At 43.8% G+C, this 20416-nt stretch overlaps 1 protein-coding gene across 3 annotated transcripts in view; it reads right to left on the reverse strand.

The window, feature by feature from the left end:
- Positions 1-20416, reverse strand: part of marchf5 (membrane-associated ring finger (C3HC4) 5) — a 38799-nt gene that overhangs the window by 6219 nt on the left and 12164 nt on the right. For 2 of the 3 annotated variants that reach the window (XM_048269314.1, XM_048269312.1), the window contains exon 2: positions 7474-7676. In XM_048269314.1, the coding sequence (XP_048125271.1) occupies positions 7474-7676 (203 nt within the window). Of the gene's footprint in view, positions 1-2274; positions 2366-7473; positions 7677-20416 lie in introns of all 3 variants that reach the window. The other variant, XM_048269311.1, reaches the window with a different exon arrangement.

Below are 20416 nucleotides of genomic sequence, written 5' to 3' on the forward strand. Positions count from 1 at the left end.
GAGCACCAGAAAGCAACTGAAGCGATGTGCCTTGGCCCCAGCTACCATGTCCCCACCAACAATCCTCTAGGGCTTCCTGGCCCTTCCATAAATGGTGGCAAAGACCACGCAGAATTCATCAGACGCTGGGAATCAGTGACCGAAGGTTACCCATGGCATTCCCCAATTCTCAAGACTCAGGTACAGACAGACAAACACATATACACACACACACACTCAAAGATACTGCCACCCGCACTACACAGCGTTCATGAAACACTCAGTATGCGTTTTAGGGGAGTTGCTGACTTAAACGGAGATGAAATTCCATCTGCATTCTGCGGGGCTCAGGGCAAAAATAACCGAGGCTTTGGGGATGATCAAAGGCCCACTTTGGGTGGAATGTCATATTACTCACATCTTCCAGGGAGCATGACCTTCAGTCCACTGCCAGACTTCTTTCCCAATACACATCAATATAAACCCACAGAGAAGGAGGTATCTAAAGCGCCCTTTCTCTCTCCCTCTCTTCCTCTCTTCCTCTGTGTGTGTGTGTGTGTGTGTGTGTGTGTGTGTCTAAACCTAATCCATCAGCCAGTGTTGTTACACATTCCACTCCAGGCAAAACTCTTCAAATGCCTCTCATGACCCTATTGGCAAATAACGGGTAAACACTCGGGGTCGCGTTCTTACAGGCTTGGGTGCCAACCTAAGCAGGCAGACTAAAGAGGAGAGCAGAGAGCTGATGCTAACCTTCGTCTCATTGCCTCTCTTCATCCTCCTCGTCCTGGAACGAGCTCACATTCCACAGCGGCTCAAAGGAAAGCATGCAATATTTACGAGAAGGCAACCTGATTTCCTCACACTGAGGGGGGGCCCTAACCGTGCTCTATAAATAACTCTCCCATCCCCCCCCCCACCCTCCGTCTGCTGAAGGTGGAGTCCTGCACCAGGGGGGAGGCTGGCTGCAGCGCTGCCCAAATTGAGGCCCTCTGCCCTGTTGGTTGGTGATGTGGAATCTACTTGGTAAACTAGCACTGTCTGGTGAAAGGGACTGGGCTATTAGCAGCGTGAAAGCTGATCGGGTAACAGGAGACTGGACGGGACAGGAACTGATTAACAGGATCCAGTTGCCAGATACATTAGATTGCCAGTTGCCATTACACCCAGAGGAACTTCGCTGGCATCCCATTCTCAACCCACAGGGATCAATATAGGGTTGGTCCCCCCAGTTGCAGTGGTAACAGCTTCTACTCTTTTGGGGAAGGATTTCCACAAGATTTTACAGCTCAAGGAATACCTGCACACTAACTCCCCTTTTACTTGCTTATTTAGAGTAACAGCAGAAGTCAGGCACCGACCTCAGACAAGAAAGCCTGGCCTGTAATCTCTCTTGTAGTTCATCCCAAAGGTGTTTAATGGCACAGAGGAACCTGTTCTCTGTGAGCCAGTCAAGTTTTTCCACACAAAACTCTCAAAACAATCTCTTTATTGCCTTGTGCACTGGGGTACAGTCATGCTAGAACCAAAAAGGACTTCCTCTAACTGTTCCCAAAATGTTTGAAGCATATAATTTGTCCACAATATCTGAAGCATTAAGATTTCCCTTCACTACCCCAAGCCTAAACGCTGAAAAACAACCATAAAGACATGTTTAAGTGATTCGGGTACAGAAGAACACGATTGGCTGGCAGAGAGCAGGGTTTTCTATACCATCAAACCCCTCACTGCTCCCCGAGTGCCGCTGTTGTAGCAGGCAGCTCACTGCGCCGGGATTAGTGTGTGCTTCACCTCACTGTGTGCTGTGTGTGACCTCACAAATACTTCTCTGGATAAATGGGCAGAAATTTGACCCTTCAAAATCTGGTGGAAAGCCTTCCTAGCTTCAAACGTACACACATTCAACACACATATTCAATCACACACACACACAAATACACAACCAACCACAAAGCTGTACCGAGCCAGGGATGTGGTTGAAAACGCATTACCAATGAGGCAGGCAGTGCTAAATGTGGCCAAGATTTGTCCCCACTGTTGCCCATCACATTGGGCTCATGTCCAACAGACAATCACGCTAATAACAGGAGTCTCCGAGGATTTGGCGCAGGTGTGCACCCAAAATAAAACCATGTGCAAAGACACACACACACACACACACAATGCTGTAGCATCCATATTGAAGCCAGAGACTCATCACCCGCCTGAGGAGGCATCCCTGATGAGGGCTTGTATTTGTCAGTCTCTGGATTAAAAGGAAAGCAGATTGCGTGGCACCGTGGCGATGGTACTCACGGCTCAGTTGCCATGGTGCTGCAGAACCGCTGCTGCCTTGATAAGCATTAGAGGGGAGTCCGAACTGGCACCGATCTACCCATCCTCTCTTCTGTATTCATAAACACACACACACACACACACACAATGACTGGCAGTCAGTATGTCCACATAGACAGCCAAGGTCTTCACAAACTACCTGTGGACTCCTTAATTCTATTCTTAGAGTCAGACACACCAGCAAGCTGCTGGTTAACCGGTCTGGTTTCCCAACATTTCTATTTATGCAATGAGTCACTGTGGGTGTGTGGAACTGGGAGGTTTTGGGAAGTCAAAATAAATATTTTTTTTTATTCTATGGCTCGTCGGTAGCGTTGGCACAAGGCGCAGAGTTGAAAAAAGAGTTCACCCCGTACGGCCACATAATCTGGGCCCATGTCTAAATATGTTCACCTCGTTTCTATTTAGCGAGGGTGCTATAAACAGCACCACTGCGCTGAATCTAGAAAAGTGAGAGCACAATAAATAAATAAATAACATTTAAAATAATAAAATGTCCACTCTCGAAAATTCAACACTAAGAGCTCCCTGATAAAACCCAAGTCATGTTAGACAGAACACAGACTCGTGTGTGTGTGTGTGTGTGTGTGTGTGTGTGTGTGTGCGCGGCCAGAACCCATCGATTCCACCGGAGGCCATTCATTTGGCCTGGTCAGGTTGGGTTGGCGCTGTCGCAATCTCTTCCGCTTTCTCCCTGCCTAAGCATTACGCCATGGCTGGCCCCCGGGGGAACTGGGTCATGCTTAATGGTTACTGGCACAAGAAAAAGCTGAAACAGTTTCTTCCAGCTCCTGGCAACACTTCCCATAATTAAGATAATTATAAATGAAAGAAAGGAGAGAAAGAAAATTGGGCAGAGATGGAAAGGAGGTGTGGGGGGTGGTAGTGGGAGTGGGGGTACTTAGAAGAGCCCAGTTCCAATACGCTGGCCATTTTGCGAGAGGGGAAGAAGGGTTGGCACTATTGTTGCACTCTGTCCTGGTCTGCCACCTCTGTTGCCAGGGGAAGATCACTGGGAGCCTAGAACAGCGGACTCTACCTGGTGTTATGAGCCGAGAGTCTGTCTCATGGAGGAGATCCAGAGCCAAATAGCCATCCTAATGAAGACAATGCCCTGAAAGTGCGGATGCATTCCCTGGCAAACGGCGCGACCCGCAGTGGCACAGATTCCGCATCGCTGTGCAACACCACACCCACAGTACTGAACGCATGATCAGCAACATCCCAATTAAAGCACAGACAGGGGACCAACGTGGCACCACCAAGGACAAACTGACAAAGCACACATACAGTAATTTCCCATGTATTACCGCAGGACAGTGTTTATGCAAATAAAACAAATAAAAAAAAAAAAAAAAAAAACATGTATTAACCGCACCTGTATTAACCACAGTGCCCAATAGCCCACTAAATCAGAAACAGAACATGCTTTAATCACAACGAGGAGAAGAAAGCATTTCCGCCTCCGACTACTAACCTCATAGCTGAAGAAATTTTGCAAAATCAATGTATAAACTTTTGTTAATAGTCGGGACATTACGGTACAATCTGTCATGGCCTCCTTGTACACTGACTTGGGTGAACTGCGCACTACTGTGGGCAATCCCATTTAGTTAGTGGCTGCACTGCAGCTGTTGTGGCCGCTCCATGGTACAGTAGAATGAGTCAACCCTCAACGCAACCTTCCACGACAGCATTCAAGAGCTCCACTTTGACAGCACAAGCGTGGTTGTGGGCCAAAAGTCCTCTTTACTGCTGGAGCACCAACACAATGGGTCTGTGAGCCAGCTTTTGATTTACGTCACACAGTGCGTGATAACACTGGACTGGTACTGGGCAGTGCAGAGCTCCGTGTAACATCCGAGGTGTTCTGGAAACGGAAACACACACACACACACACACACACACACACAAGATGGAAAAGCACACATGTATTTCCTGATGCCAAACACACCTACACCTTTTTTCCTTCCTCGGGTTGACGGACATTATGACCTTTTTAGAGAGCATTCCCTGCACGATTAGGGAGACGTCACTGCTGATGCTGATGCTCAGTCTGCGGATGTGGCACTGCATTCCCTGCTCCCTCTGGGCTGTGTGACATTTTGGGGGGTTGTAGTGTCGGTTGAGGTGATTCAACGGCAACAGCAGGAGCAGCAGCTGTGAACCAAGCAGTCAGTGCACACATCTTTCTGCCAAGATTCGTCCTATCCAGCCCTTGCTTTCTCTTTATCGTCTCTCGAACTCCCCTCTTCCACGACCTTCCAAAGCCTTCTCTGTCTTCTCCGCTCTCCCCTCGGCGTATATACCTAATCTCCACAGCACACTGAAAGATAAGAACTCTCAACCAAAAAGCAGCACCTCTGGGTTTCTGTTCTGCGATCTGTCTCACTTGTTGTCTTCAAAATAACACTTAACTAGAGTCGAGAATGATCTGGTGGTTTCTTGCCCTTAGTTTAAGGACATCAAAGCCAAGTGCCCTTCACTTTTTCTCTCACTTGCTTTTCTCTAGTTTGGAGTTGAAAGGGGGGGAAATGCTGGTGCACTAGTGACACAAGAAGAGGAACACTGGCAATCTAATTAGGGTAGGGTGTCTGCGAAGAGCCTTTTGCGGTATTCATCCAGCATGATGGTTTTCACCCAAAGTCTGGGTACACTCGATACAGATGGTTACACAAAGGAGAGAGATTAGAGGAGACACTGTGCCTGCCTGCCTGCGTGTGTGTGTGTGTGTGTGTGTGTGTGTGTGTGTGTGTGTGTGTGTACCAGTAAGGGGACACAGAGGAAAAAAAGAACAAGGAGAAAGGGAGAAAAATTACATTTATATTCCCTGCACAACTAATGATGTCAACAGATTAGGTTCAACAAGAGATGACATTCAACAAGAATGTCCACCTCTATTATACAAATAGAAGGAAACGAAAGGGGCCTGAGGTGAATTTCTATCACCACAATCACAGTGACAATGATATCAGTGAAGTCAGACAGGGTAAATGGCCATTGTCATTGAAGGAAGCGAGCGCACCAGGCCATGACATGTCATGAACCTTAGTGAGCAGCAGGTGTTCCCTTTTTGCGCAGCGATACCACCAAAAAGAGCCCTCGCTGATGGGAGTCGTCATGGAAACGACACAATCATTATGTTCTGTATCTTTGGTGTGCGCACAAAGCAGACAGAATTTATTTAGAGTGACTTAGTAACTTTACTAATTAGTAGAGGTGGAGTAGAGTATGATATTGTAATATTTTTGCCACATTAAGATGATCGTAATACGGCAGCACCAAGTGTCATAATAATTCATTACTTAATAACATTCGAGTCCGCGGTGGCGCTGACCTGGGGGGGGCCACCAGTAGCACCCTTTGGTCTGAATGCAGTTGCGAAAGAGCAAGCAACAGCTAAATGCAAAACACCCGTCAACACAGCATACAGTACAAAGCTCTGCCACAGACGCAACCACTGCTCTGGACACTGAACTCGAGTGAAAGAGAAAGACTCGATCCTCTAGGGGTGCTCAGTGCCCTGGGTCAGGGCACTCTACTCTACCGCTCCCTGATTTGAATCAGGGCTCACTTTTAATAGCTCAGAGTGACTGACAAACCCTGGGCTATAAATACTCCGGCCGACGCGTGTGTGTGTGTGTGTGCCCAGTGCCAAGGTGAGGCTTCCTGGACGTCCTCAGCTGCTTCGAGACTGTTTGTCCACTCGCATTGTTTATCGGTTTGATATCAGAGAGAGGGCTCACAGAGGTCCAGAACAGATCCTTGGGGGACCGCTCACCAATGCAAGGGGAGTTCACATGTAAATCGAGTCCGGTTTAGCACACACATCCTGCGGTGCGCAAATCCGACGAAAGAGACATGATAGCCCACTGTGTCTTTGAAAGGACAGTAACCAATTATATAGAGCAGGATGACATTCATAAACAGCTGTTCACACATGAAGGGGGCGAGACATCGGGGGGTGTGCAGACAGTTTCATTAGGACACAGCCAGCCTCGGCACAGTACATAGAGGACAGAGAAGGCTGTCAAGCCACGGAGATCCAGGTGCTAATACCGTGTGCGAACAAAACTGGGGGAAAAAAAGACGTTCATCTTCCTGGCGGTGACTAAGCACGCAGGCCTGGGTGACGGGCAGCACCTTCGTCATACTGACGTCATGGAAGCCTTGTTGAGTGGGTGGCAGCATGGACAACACTCTCTCATTGGACTCTCATTAGAGAGCGACAGGCCAGGGGCCACTGTGGCATTTTGCTCCATGGTGACTGATCAACCATTTACTACAGTAAACATCCATCATCAACACATTACATCCTGATGAACTGGATGGGGTGCTTGGGTGGGATAAGTCAATCGGTAAATAAGTCTGGACAAATGTTAGGTATAAAGTGGACATCCTACTTTCCTACATAATACACACGCACACATTTGTGTGTAGATTCATTGTTCTAGAGCAGTGTTTCTCAAACTTTTTCAGACCAAAGTCCACTTAAGCAATAATAAAAAAAAAAAAAAAAATCACAGACCAACTAGCTAAAGAAAAAAACAGTACATCTACTTCAACAGTATATTACACAATAGGCCTACTCACTGAACCACCTTGCTTCTGGTCTTTGCATCTTGTTTACTGTGTCAGGATTCATATGATTTAAACTGGTGTAGCTTACAAAGGCAGTGTTGCAGAACTGTTTGGATTTACATAAGTTGGTTCAATATTGCAAACAACTCATCTATATTATATTTTACCACGTCTGCTCGCGGACCACTTGGGATAGCTTGCGGACCACACTTTGAGAAACACTGTTCTATAGTACTGTATACTTCCTGTGATCAGCATTTCCCTTGAATCAATTTCTGACATAGCAAGCAATCAGTAGTTTCTTCTTAACACTTAAGAAGAAAGTTGCAAATCAAATAGCTCCTGTTTAGGGTTGGTTTACTCTGGATGAGACACCACCCTAGATAAGTCCTCTAGACATGCTGTGTGTATATACGCACTTTGTTTAATCTTTCCGTAGAGAGAGAGAGAGAGAGAGAGAGAGAGAGAGAGAGAGAGAGAGAGAGAGAGAGAGAGAGAGACAAAAAAATAAAATGACTCATCGATATACAATTCCATCAAGCAGCATCACTAAATTGAAAAGCTGTATGGTGGGCATACCGAGTTTTGGGAAGACGATGAGGTACTCCGCATTGCATTGTGGGCAGGCGACTCTGGCCGTGGAGTTACCGCGCTGCTTCTCGTCCACCCAGCGCTGCAGGCACGCCTGGTGCACCCACTTAGTGGAGCCACGGCAGCGACACGGGCGCACCCACTCCGCCGTCCGGTCATCCTCGTCTGTGGCAAAGCACACCCAACAACTCCTGCACAAACACACAGGAACACACACACACACAGTCGGTCAACAACACTGGGTAGTGTTAAAGTACACAACTCCAGAAGAGGGAGTAGTAGTTAAACATGCAAAGAGTCAACATTTCCAACACATTTACATTTAGAACACAGTGGTTTTCCTAAAACAAATCCCAAATTCCCAAAATAAGCATTTCCTGAAGTGTGTCTACACAACCAATTACAACTACGGAGCAAAGGTGACTGGGAGAGCCACTGAAAATGGTCATCCTATGGTCATCCTTAAAACCAGAATCTGTTCAGAGTTGTCCTTCTTACATTTTGAGGATCTACATCATGCTAATTTCATTCGGTCAATATCTCTCAGGGATACTGAGGCAGGGCTTAAAATTAATTTTTCAAAATGGGGGGGAATTCCCCCCTTAGGTTATTCATGTAGGGGGGATTTACACAATTTAGGGGGGGGGATTTCAATTTCGATACTTCTTCGATACTTTTTAAAAGTGTTTGATTTTGGGGCCCCCCAACACCCTGACGTCATCAGTAATATAGTGGGATCATTCACAACAGTGGACATCCTAGATTCTGCTTGACACTCTCCACACACACACACTGAAAATTATGGCTATTTCATATATTTGTTAATTTATATAGTGTAGTAGTTAATAATGTATAGCATTTTACTAGTAATTACTAGTGGCTAAACATATTTAGTAATTTGAATGCTTCATATTGACGTTTAAGCTATAACACTTGGGCATATCTTTAATGTGTTGTGTAGGTCTAATAGAGTGCACATTGGTGATGAGTAGGTGTAATTGAGTGCCTGTCACTTTAAGAAAATACGTGAGAGTAATTAGCCTCCCTTCAGCCTGACGGTTTTAGGCTAGTCGCTAGTGAATAAAAGTTGTGCATAGTGCATAAGGATATGTGGATGAAATTCATTATGTTTTCTATGTTATTAGATAAAATTAGTGTTCAAAAAACTAACAAGTTCAATCTTTCTGGGATCAAGTGTTGACGTGACCTGAGCTAGCAGGATAGTTACCAAGGAGCTCTTTCCAGATGTAAAAGTTTGCCATGGTTGCGTAGTAGCCTATTTGCGTAAGCGCAAAGTGGTTCTCTCTCTCTCCGTGTGTGTGTGTGTCTGCGTCTGCATGAGGCCATGTTCAATTCAACTCGGTAGTAAACACAGGCTGTAAAAGTGTATGCGGGAATTTCTCGCATTATGATGGCTAGAGTTGCGGGACTTGAACAAATTATGCGCAATACCCGCAATCCCGCAGTGAAATTTAAGCCCTGTGTGGTGCTTTGAAGCTGAGAGCATCATCATAAAGACATACACACTACACAGTAAACATTTAAGCCTTCAAAGACAGCCTTGTCGCAGCACTGTCCATCTAATCTTGGCAGAGAGAGAGAGAGAGAGAGAGAGAGAGAGAGAGAGAGAGAGAGAGAGAGAGAGAGAGAGAGAGGATGCTAAACCGTACTCTTTAAAAGTAGACAGTCAGCGAAAGAAAGTAACTCAGAGATTGAAAAGATAAAAGCTGGGCATCTCCCTCCTGACTATGAGAAGAATCCATACCTTTAAGAGTGGGTGGGGGTGGGGGTTAGCTAGGAAGTCAGCACAGGCATTCGAAGTTGCAAGAAAAATATATTGGCTATGCAATATGGGTTGATGACCCAAGCAAAATCAACCAAGACCCTTCAGGTAATCGCCAATGAAGGGAAACAGTCTGACACGCATTCACACAGAGAAATAGATAAGGAAATCCAGCACATAGCCTACATGTAAGCTTAACAGTTGTTTACAGCCTACATTTTCCACAGACAGGGTTTTGACTGCTCATCTTTTGTAAATCACCACTAAGGTTCACTGGGTTGAATGTTAAGTTAGCACACGCAAAGAAGGTTAGCAAATGTTCTACTACCAAGCAGACACAATGAATTACAACAGTTCACTCTGGATGATACCAACAGCTATATGAATAAATATAAATTCATATTTGACAAGATACGGTTTTTCAATTAGCTTTTCCACCGTCTCCTGAGTTAACCTTCAAGAGCCACTTCCACTGCCAATTACTACTTGACCACCTTTGGCCATTTACAGGATTGTGATTCTGTAATTATTGGAGCACTTGATCAGTCTCTGCGACTGTCATCTGCTTCGCCCCTGCAGCTTGTTTCCCTGTCTCCCTGATAAGGGAAGGAGAGCACAATGGTGGGACTGCATACTGCCCAGAGCACTAGCTCATCTCCTTCAAACTCAACAGACCATGACGGATGCCATCCTAGTTTTCAACAAACTCATTTCCTCATTTCCTATGTTCCTACTTAATCCTCCTCCACTCCTGTCATCTCTTGTTTCCTCTACTCAAGCTCTTCAAGGCCGTTTGGGTATTCCTCAAGGTCATTTTGGGTATTCTCTCAGCCACCTATCAGATGGCTGCGTCACCGTAGCCTGAGCAAAAGAACTGCCAGGATGCTCAATCCTTTCAATCTCAGGTACCGGCTTCACTTGCTGCACTGCACATCAGGATGATGGATCACTCTCCTCTGCGGGTCTCTCATCGCTCCTAAATCAAGTGAACATGACTCGGTTGTATGCTTCCATTTCCTTTGTGGGAGGGTGGGTGGGTGGAAGGGGAAGTGGGATAGCCTGTATCCTTCTGATGATTGCAATGTCATTTAGTCAAGGTCCCTGATCAACCCAATCATCAGGGTTATTAAATATTCTGCCCAACTGTCAGCATACTTGACATTACAGTCTGGAAACAGGGTTTGCAACTGGTGACCAGTGGGGGTGGCAAAGTCTGACATCTTTCTGAGGTGAAGTGTTTGTTTGTAAATGTAAGGATGGGGAAAATGGTAGAGCTTGACCAAGTGATACAAAACTAAAGCAATACTACTAGCAAACACTGAAGAGTGCACCAAAACACGTGTAAATTCATACATCAAAAGGTACACAGTTCCCTCCCTGCCAACAGTGCATTTCACTATGGGTTTCCATAGCTGGGCAGTGACCGTGTGAAGAGCAGCCAGGCAGAGTGAGACTGAAAGCATGTAAGGAGGTTTTTTTTTTTTTTTGGGGGGGGGGGTGGGGTGCAGGGAGTTGGAGAGGTCCACATCTGGCCCCCATATTTCAGCCGTCACACATGGCTGAACAAGTTATTCTTAGGTCCAAGGAGACTAAGGATCTAATAATGCTTCATGGGGTTTCTAGGCCAGTCTCTCTAAAGGAGGTGGGATGAGTGTGTCTTTTTGTAAAGGAGGTAGAACTTGTGTGTGTGAGTGTGTGGGGCAGTCTGTCAACGCTAAACAAGATGCAGTCATCCACCCCAGTACACCTGCAAATGCCCCTATGCTGGATCCACATGGGTGAGGCCCATTGCCTTATATATAAAAGTAAGTAAGTAAGTAAGTAAGTAAGTAAGTAAATAAATAAATAAATAAATAAATAAAACAAACAAACAAACAAAACATGCCAACCTGGGGCCTGTTTTCTCCCAGTTTATCAGGGGATGACATTTATGTTCCAATCTACATAATTACTCCCAACCTTGACCAGCTGGCATTTTAATAGATGAGTGAAGCCGTGAGTTGTTCTGCATACGGCATTGAGATTAATAACAGCCTCAACAGTAATGTGGGAGAAAAGGTGTTCCGAGTGATTTGTTTTGGGTTTTCATGCGGTTCGTGATCAGAAGGAGACAAATGGTGGTAGCATTTGCCGTTGGAGTCCTTCCGTCCCCAGTGCGTGCTTGCTATTGATATGGAAATTACACAGACATTCGAAAGTAGGACATCTGGAAATGGATTTTGAGAGAGGTAGTCTGCAACTGCTACAGCTTAGCCTGCATCGACACCACCTTTGGTTTGCATTAGACTTCAAATCCAAGCCTGAACCTCATTTTCATGGATCTTATTTTATCATATCGCAAAGAACATAATTTCCTAGGCTTTTAAGAAAAAAAAAAAAAAAAAAAAGTTACAAATCAAATTGAAGTGGTCTGTTACTATAGTCTGTACTTCCTGAAACATACCCACCCAGGGTTTGAATGTCAACCAAGGGATCATAATAGACAGGGTGCGATTTGTTGGGGGTTTAAAAAATGTTTTTTACATCCCTCCCTCTGCTGAATGAATTTCATCCTCGAGGGGGACAACCCCGTCAATGATTAAAAACCGAACTGTCGGCAGTCTCAGGTCCCCATGCACATACATTGTATAGGCCTACATATTACCAGAGTGCGAACGTGGATTTAGCGCCATGAATCACATCCTCACTGATGAGCGCAACAGAATGAATGTGTCCGCACGGAACGGTCTTCTCTTCATCACTGTTAATGGGCCAGACGTGCGTTCGTTCCCTGCTCAGAAGCTGAGAGCAATAATGTCTGGATTGGGGGGATAAAAACATTGGACTGCAAACGCACACTACCCTCCAATGATGCTATTGACCTGCAGAACAACGGAACATGTAGGCTAGCCACTCCTGTCTCGGCACCAGGCTTCTGTGGCGCGTTTCAGGATGTGACTGGGTGTCGGACATGGCTGAACCCAATCACATAATAGCATGTATAATTAAGCGGGCCTGACTAGGGTGGCATGCATAATACATGGCAAATCTCTGGACCTTCCAACGTCCTCGTGTGTGTGTGTGCGCTTGCATCGGTGGGGGACATGCTGGTCCCCAACACAGTCACTCATTTGGCCTCTCTCTAGGGTTGCTGGGCAATTTTCCATCTTCTGCCACTGAATAAAACATCAGGCCATGAGACTGTATCCACACACATACAGTGCAGGACACACACACACACACACTCGCCCACGCACGCAGGCACGCACGCACGCAGGCACTTCACCCTCTAAAACCCAGGCTTCCATGGACATAACATTCTGCTGATTATTAGATAAAAGACTCCGGGATACTCACTACTTCAGCATATTAGGTTTCATAAGGTTTACAATTTTCTGCCAGAACACAATGCAGGTAGTGGCTCAGGGGAGTTTGCATTAAATGTACACTGCACCAGACAACCGTCTCACCTTCACCACCACAAGGACATAGTCTAAGGCCGAAGACGATAACAACAAATCCTGTGGCATGAACACAAGGACGGACGGGTGATTGAGACGACCAGTACAAGGCTTGTGGAGATGGCAGAACAATGGCTGCAGGGAATATGATCAACTGAAAGTGAGATGAGGGGCAATGCATGTGTACTCATCAGTGTATGTGTGTGTGTGTTTGTGTGTGTGTGTGTGTGTGTAACGCGAGGAACTGGAGGGACGCGCTGATTGGAAAGGATGGGACTGATAGCCCTGTCGTTTCCATAGGAGCGGAGAGGAGAGGAGTTGGGCTCGGGGAGACAAAGCCTGGTGTCGCCCCAGCGCTCGAGAACGGTCATCTCCTATTACAGTAACCCGGCCCTGGTCCTGACAGGCTATGATACAGGTCGGCGGACATACGATCCTCTCCGACGAAACTCAAGCCACCACTGCTGCCCCTCACCATTAGAGAACACACCACAAGCTGATTAGGCCAGGACATAGCCACATATACACCTAGTCAATTACTGACTGTCTACTTGCACACGCGCACACACACACACACACAAAGACACACACAGACACACACAGGTTACATTAAGTGATGCTGCAGCTGCTGCTTGATGATTAATGTAACCCAAATAGCAATATGAACACATGGCACCTCCAGAATGGGCCTAATGCTTATCACTTTAGTTGAGAGCAATTTGTCAAACAACAACCAATACGCCTTCACATTTGCCCAAGAAATGAATTCTCCTTCAGAGAGAAATTAATACTGCCTGGATGCATCATGTCAGGTAGGATTTCTTATATGACAGAGAAAATCCCGGCTTCCAATGACACGCATTACCTCAAAGGTATGAAGCATTAGAACAACACAGAAACTCTGACAGTACATCATTGTCATGGTCTCAAAGGACAACAAGGAAACTTAAAATTCACTTCCTCCCTTGTAATTCTAACCTTCACTTAGCCTTAACAACATGCATTCTGTGTCTCAACTAAACACACACATACTGTACACACACACACACAATGCACAGACATACTACACACACACACTAATTCCACTATCATGAACAAGAAGGTGTGATGCTCCATCTGAGCGGTTCCATCTACATAAGCACGGCAGTCCTCCATGGTGGAGGGATTAGCAGTGAAAGTGGAGTCGATATGAGGATGCCTCGTGTGAGCTGAAAGACTCAAGTTTAAGGGGCTGAGGTCAAGGTTGTTGCGTAAAAACAGGAGGATCAGGGAGGTGGGGAGGGCTGTGGAGAGACACAACACTCTCTTAATTACTGTGAGAAATTGTCTGGTGGAGGAGTGCCTAGGTGCGGGCAAAGGCAAAGAGAGACAGGACAGGAAGAGAGACGGTGACGGAGAATGAGAGAGCAGAGTCACGAGGCTGCCTCAGGGCACAGAAGTGGCACTAGGTTTGGGCTCTAGGGTGCTGAGAACTACCTGGGCATGGTTGGTGCCATCACAGTTTTTCCCCATGCATACTATGGCTGTGTCTCAAACCGCATACTTCCGTCAGTACATTGCTAGTGTGCACTGTGCACTTACTCACGTTGTGCCCACTTTTCGATGGTTAGTAATTGTTCCAATATCTCCACTATATACTGCACTATAACCTAATATGTGTGTGAAAGTGTGAAAGTAGGTGGTTTGAGGCATTGCCTATGACTCACAGTAAAATGCAATCATATGCTACTGTAAAACCAAGTAGAAGCAGCATAGGGGTTCATGAGAGACAAGGCCTTACAGTGGAGAGCTCTTCTCTCCCTTTCTTTTTACAGTGGAGAGCACTTTCTGGTCCAAGTGACCACCCAAAGGCCACTCAGTCTGATTTTCTAACTGAAGGTTACGCTTGGGTCATTTGTTGATATTACTGACGTCTCAGCAATAACACAGCACTCTCCACTCTATGACCCACTCTCACCACTGGCAGGAGTAGCTCAACTGGAGGAGAGTTCCCTCAGATTCTCAGATCCCTCGGCCTGTGGCCTCTTTCTCAAAACATGATGAGACAGCGTTTTGATTTGGTACATTTCACCTAATTTCTGACTGTTCATAGTAATTAGTAGCAAATAGTAAATACCAAGGCCTGTAAAATATTTCTGTTCAAATCCTATGTCTTTATTTTCTAGCCCTTGTGTTTTTCAGGCTGTAATTGAAATTAACTGAAATAATATAATTATCTGGGTAGCCATGTTTGGGCATTAATATCTTGAAAAGCATTATTAATTGCAAACCCAAACTTTGCAGGATGTATGACAAACATGATGGAACATTGATATGACTGAACCACTAAGTGCTGGTGGCAGCACACTGGACACTGGCCCTACTGGAAAAAGTGCAAAGGAGTGCCATTGAGGGTATAATAAACTTGGGGCTTTTAATACAACAAACTTACGATAATAAACTTTAAATACCTAATCTGGCCCCCGTCAAAAGAAACATTTGGACACCCCTGCTCTAGGTTACCATTAACATTTCAGCTATGGAGGAGATAGATGGCATCACCCTGACTTTCTGGCTAAGAAAAATGAGCCACTCAACCCCACACTCACCCCAAGCTGTCAAGTCCAGGCTCCAAGGCAAACACTCCAGGCAAAAAGTGTTAGAAGGAGGCTAACACTCAACCCCACCACCACCCCAAAGGTTAAAGTAGGTTATGGTTTAACTATGAAAATGCCCTTTCCAACTGGTTGGACAAGTTGATTCAGTCTGATTGTCCTCCTAACCTGAACTGTATCCTTGACCTTGGCATTGCTAGTACTCTGTTCTGCCAAAGGAGCTGAAAGTGGACTCGCGCTGACGTCTTTTGAGAAAAAACAAAACAAAGCAAGCGACAAGAGAGAATCAACACTGTAGTCCAACCAGTCAGAGAGATCTTATAAAACAATGACGCATCGACTTAAAAATGAGTTACTAAAGTTACAATCTCTCTTCTAATTCCAAATGTGCATATCTAAGACCCTCATTGTTTTGTTAACCGAAGCACATACCCTGTACAGCACATACTAGGTATTGATGGTGGAAGCGCACGTGTGTGTGTGTGTGTGGGCCAACAGTGACCCGAGTGGAGGTGAGCATGCGGACGCAACCGAAGCCCTGAGACAGAGATGAGTGTTGCAGCCCCTGCTATTTGCTCACTGCTTTACAAGTCAGCCTCTTGTGTCTTTAAAAGAGCCTTTAAGCTCCGCCACAAAGACTCCTTTCACCAGGGCCGGGTCACAGGACTGTGGGAATCAACAGGATCCTCCGACAAAAGTGTGCAAGGAGCCTGCCACTGGATGCTGGCCTACAGTAGGATGGAGCTCTAGCCCTGGGTGCCGTCCTGAAGCCTCCATGTGTGTTTCCCATATAGACCCTTTCATCAATAAAAACAAAAACAATGCTTGAACGTTCTATTTGGGCCCCAATCTACTTCCTCTGCATTAAGATAACATATGGAATGTTAAAAAGGAAGTCTTGTGGGGCCCGGGCCAACTATGATGCTGATAATGGAACTCTTGAAAGGGTCTATAGCAGGGGTAGGCAACCTGCAGCCCTTTAGCTCCTCTCTAGTGGCTCCCTGGCTTTCTCTAAAAATGGAAGTTATAAAATATTTTTTAACAATTTCATATAGTCCCTCCCAACACATTAACATTTTGTGAAAATATTATACTGTACAATACAGCATATGCAGAGTATGGGGCGTATGCCATATGCCTGAAGCTAATAAAGATACTGTAAAGATTTATTTCAAATGGTATAATTTGAAATAAATCGAAATAATATATTTGCGGCCCCAGACAGATTTATTTTTATTTCTGGTCAAAAAAATGGCCCTTTCAAGAGAAAAGATTGCCGACCCCTGCCATATAGCAATAAACAAACTGCAGTCCACTTTTGGGTGCTACAGGTTTGGCTCTGGTGAGTGATAAGAGCCTCTCCACAGCCACTGATTTTACAGAAAATGTACAACTAACTGGTGAAACAACGGTCACAGCAATAACAATAAATAATTGAATACGTCCGGTACAGGTTCATTACGTAAAAAATCACATAAGGTTGGTGCCGCATTGTTATACCTTGCCTATATCATGACTGGGTCCCAAAATCAAGGCCTGTAAAATATTTCTGTTCAAATCCTATGTCTTCCAATTTTCTAGCCCTTGTGTTTTTCATGCTGTACAACTGAAATAATATAATTATCTGGGTAGCCATGTTTGGGCATCAATATCTTGAAAAGCATTATTAATTGCAAGCCCAAACTATGCAGGATGTATGACAAACATGTTCTCGATATGACTGAACCACTAAGCGCTGGTGGCAGCACACGTGCAAAGTGCAAATGGAGTGCCATTGAGGGTATAATAAGCTTAGGGCTTTTAATACAACAAGCTTAAGATACAGTGCATATAGAAAGTATTTACAGTGCTTCACTTTTTCCACATTTTGTTAGGTTTCATTGTTTATTTTGTTATGTTTATGACTCATCTTAAAATGGATTAAATTATTTATTTATCATCAATCTACAAACAATACTCCAACACCCCACAAAAAAAGGAAGTGTTTTGTAAATGTATAAAAAACAGAAGACTGAAATATATCTATTTACATAAGTGTTCACACCTTTTGTTATGACACTTGCCATTTAGCTCTGGTGCGTCCTACTTTTATCACTTTTATGTCTTAATATGTGAATTTCTTTCTCTGTGTAATCACTATACAGTCTGTGTAGTCTGTACTTAAATTATACAGTGTCAAGCAATTCTAGGGGGGTTTGGAGGTATGTTCCCCCAGAGAATTCTTTTAAAAAATGACCCCTCAAATGATTTCTTCTAGTTAGTTTTGAGGGAATATGGATACATTTATAAAATAAGCCATCAATAGGTTTAGGTTATATGGATTGAAACAAGATTCTGATGATTTGGGGGTATTTTTAAAACATGACCCCTCAAATGATGTCTTCTAGTGAGTTTTGAGGGAATATGGACAAATTTAGTCATACAAAATAAGCCATCGGTAGATTTAGGTATCTGAATTGAAACAAGATTCTAATGCAGGATTGTTGCAATGATAACCATGACTGTGACTGTCAAAACATTTCCATCTGATTCAATAAAGACTCAGTCAAGTAAGTACCTTCTTAGTCAAAACATTCTTTTTGGATTGATTATAATACAACAATTTAAAATGTACATAACAAGAATGCAATTATTAATCTACCACCTCACAAATAAACATGCAAACACACACACTAGTGGACAGTAACTAAGTACTGGGTATGGGTATCCAATTCAATTATTTGGAAGGTTTTTACTTCAACCCCAATTACAATTAAAGGCCAAATATCTTTAGCAGGGCTTAGAAACGGTTCAAAGAATGAAAATGAAAACCGGAAACGAACACAGTTTTTGGAAGGGCGTAACTGAAAACGGGAGCAAAACCAATTGTTCCGGAGTGAAAACGTCATTTTCAATTTTAGATAACCGGTTAATAACGGTATTTATCGTTAACCTTTGTTTGAATATTATTCAAAACTCCATAGGCTTGGAAAGTCACCTGCCCACAGTGTTCCCCAGACCCCTTATAAGATAAATTTAGTCAGATGTTATGAATCGGTATCTCCCCTGCATAATTGGCTAGAACTACTAATTGATAAAAAAAGAATATTAATATCCAACACTATCTAACTGCCTTTTCCAAGTATGTAGTCTAAATTACTGAAACAATTTGTGAAATAAGATACCAGAGACACTAGGCAAATATTTATAGGCCTGTCATGCAGTTGGTAGCACCATACATAGGTTAGGCTATGCAAGGTTTAAAGCAAGGACATTTTCTGTGCCTTTAAGTTAGGCTATTATTTTTAAGACCTAATTGGGGGCCTAGCAGCGAAGCTTGCACCCATTGTTTTACTAGTTTTTCCTATTATTAGGGGTCCGAGCAGCGTAGCTGCAGGACCCCTATTGTTTCTCTACCGTTCATTTTTGGCCAAAATTCTGTAAGTCATACTGCAGCCTAAACCGTAACTCCAAAACTAAAACATTTTCAGGTATGGTTACCAGTACCCCCCTCTACCCAGAAGCCAAAATTTGGGGTACTGCACCCAAAGGTGGCGCTATTGGAAAAAAAAGTTAATTATGCTAATTTCTCCTTACCAGATTGACCTAGACTCAAAATTCTTTCATAATATTAATCTCTAAACTTAAATGCATCTTTTTGGCCCGGTCTTATGGTCTAAAAATGTTTACTTTTGACACAATTTCATGGAAAAGCCAAACATTATAAAAAGTTTCACACTCTTCAAAAATAATCAAATCTTCACCAAAATTCTCACAGACAATGTTTAGACCAAGCCTCACAAAAGTTACTGCTCAGAATTTTGATATTTTGTTCCATTTCAGAGATATAGGCCAATAAAGTTAAACCACTTTTTCCTAGATCACCTATATTCCTATAAACCGCAAGTCCTAGAAACTTCACATTTTCAAGTATTGTTACCAGTACCCCCTACTACCCATAACCCAAAATTTGGGGTACTGCACCCAAAAGGTGGCGCTCTTGTCAAAAATGCTTATTTCTCCTTACCAGATTGACCTAGACTCACAATTCTTTCATCATATTAATCTCTACATTTATAGATGCATCTTTTTCATCCTTGTCTTATGCTCTAAAAATGTTTACTTTTGCCACAATTTCAGAGAAAAGCCAAACATTATAAAAAGTTTCACAGGCTTCAAAAATTATCAAATCTTCACCAAAATTCTCACAGACAATGTTTAGACAAAGCCTCACAAAAGATATCAAAATAATTTGGATATGTTGTTCCATTTCAGAGATATAGACCAATAAAGTTCGACCACTCAGCCCATTTCTCCTATAATCACCTATATTCCTATATGAGTACTTTTTTCCCTTGGAGAACAACCATCATTATGTGGATACCATTAACAGTGCACATTTTCAGATCTGTATTCTTTTTATAAAGCCCTTAATTCTATTGTCAAATGTATGCTAGGAATTTTCTTGATGTGTGTTTGCCAACACACATTTTCACCATGTGAATGTGACTGCCAAATATGTAGGATTGTCAGTGGCTCAGTGGGATAATGCCTAGTGCTGGTGTTTGTTAGGTTGAGAGTTCAAATCCCCGATAGTGCTTTAGGCTCTAGCTCAAATACTATTGGTTATTGAAGATTCACACCATTGAACAGCACCTGAATGACATCAGGCAATCAACACAGTCATTAGTTGCCAAGAATCAGAATGCCGACACACTCTGACATTTAGGGGAACTTCTTTGTTCACTATTTTTCCTTCATCATTAAGTCTATCATATTTATATTTCATCCATTAGTGTTCTTCTCTACAAATGTCTAATTGCCCCAGAATCTCAAAAAGATTTCAGGTGTACTCTTTCAGGAAAGCCCTTCATTTTATTGTCAAATGTATGCTTGGAGTTTTTCTTGTGTGTTTACCAACACACATTTTCACCATGTGAATGTGACTGCCCAATGTGTATGATTGTTAGTGGCTCAGTGGGATAATGCCTTGTACTGGTGTTTCTTAGGTTGAGAGTACAAATCCCACTTGAAGCATTAGTGTTAGAATACTGTTGGGTTGTGGATGTTAGCATTCTACAATAGAATGCTGTTGGGTTGTGGAGGTTAACACACTATAACATTACAGCTACTTG

This window comes from Alosa alosa, chromosome 18 (genome assembly GCF_017589495.1).
Source record: "Alosa alosa isolate M-15738 ecotype Scorff River chromosome 18, AALO_Geno_1.1, whole genome shotgun sequence".
NCBI lineage: Eukaryota > Metazoa > Chordata > Actinopteri > Clupeiformes > Clupeidae > Alosa > Alosa alosa.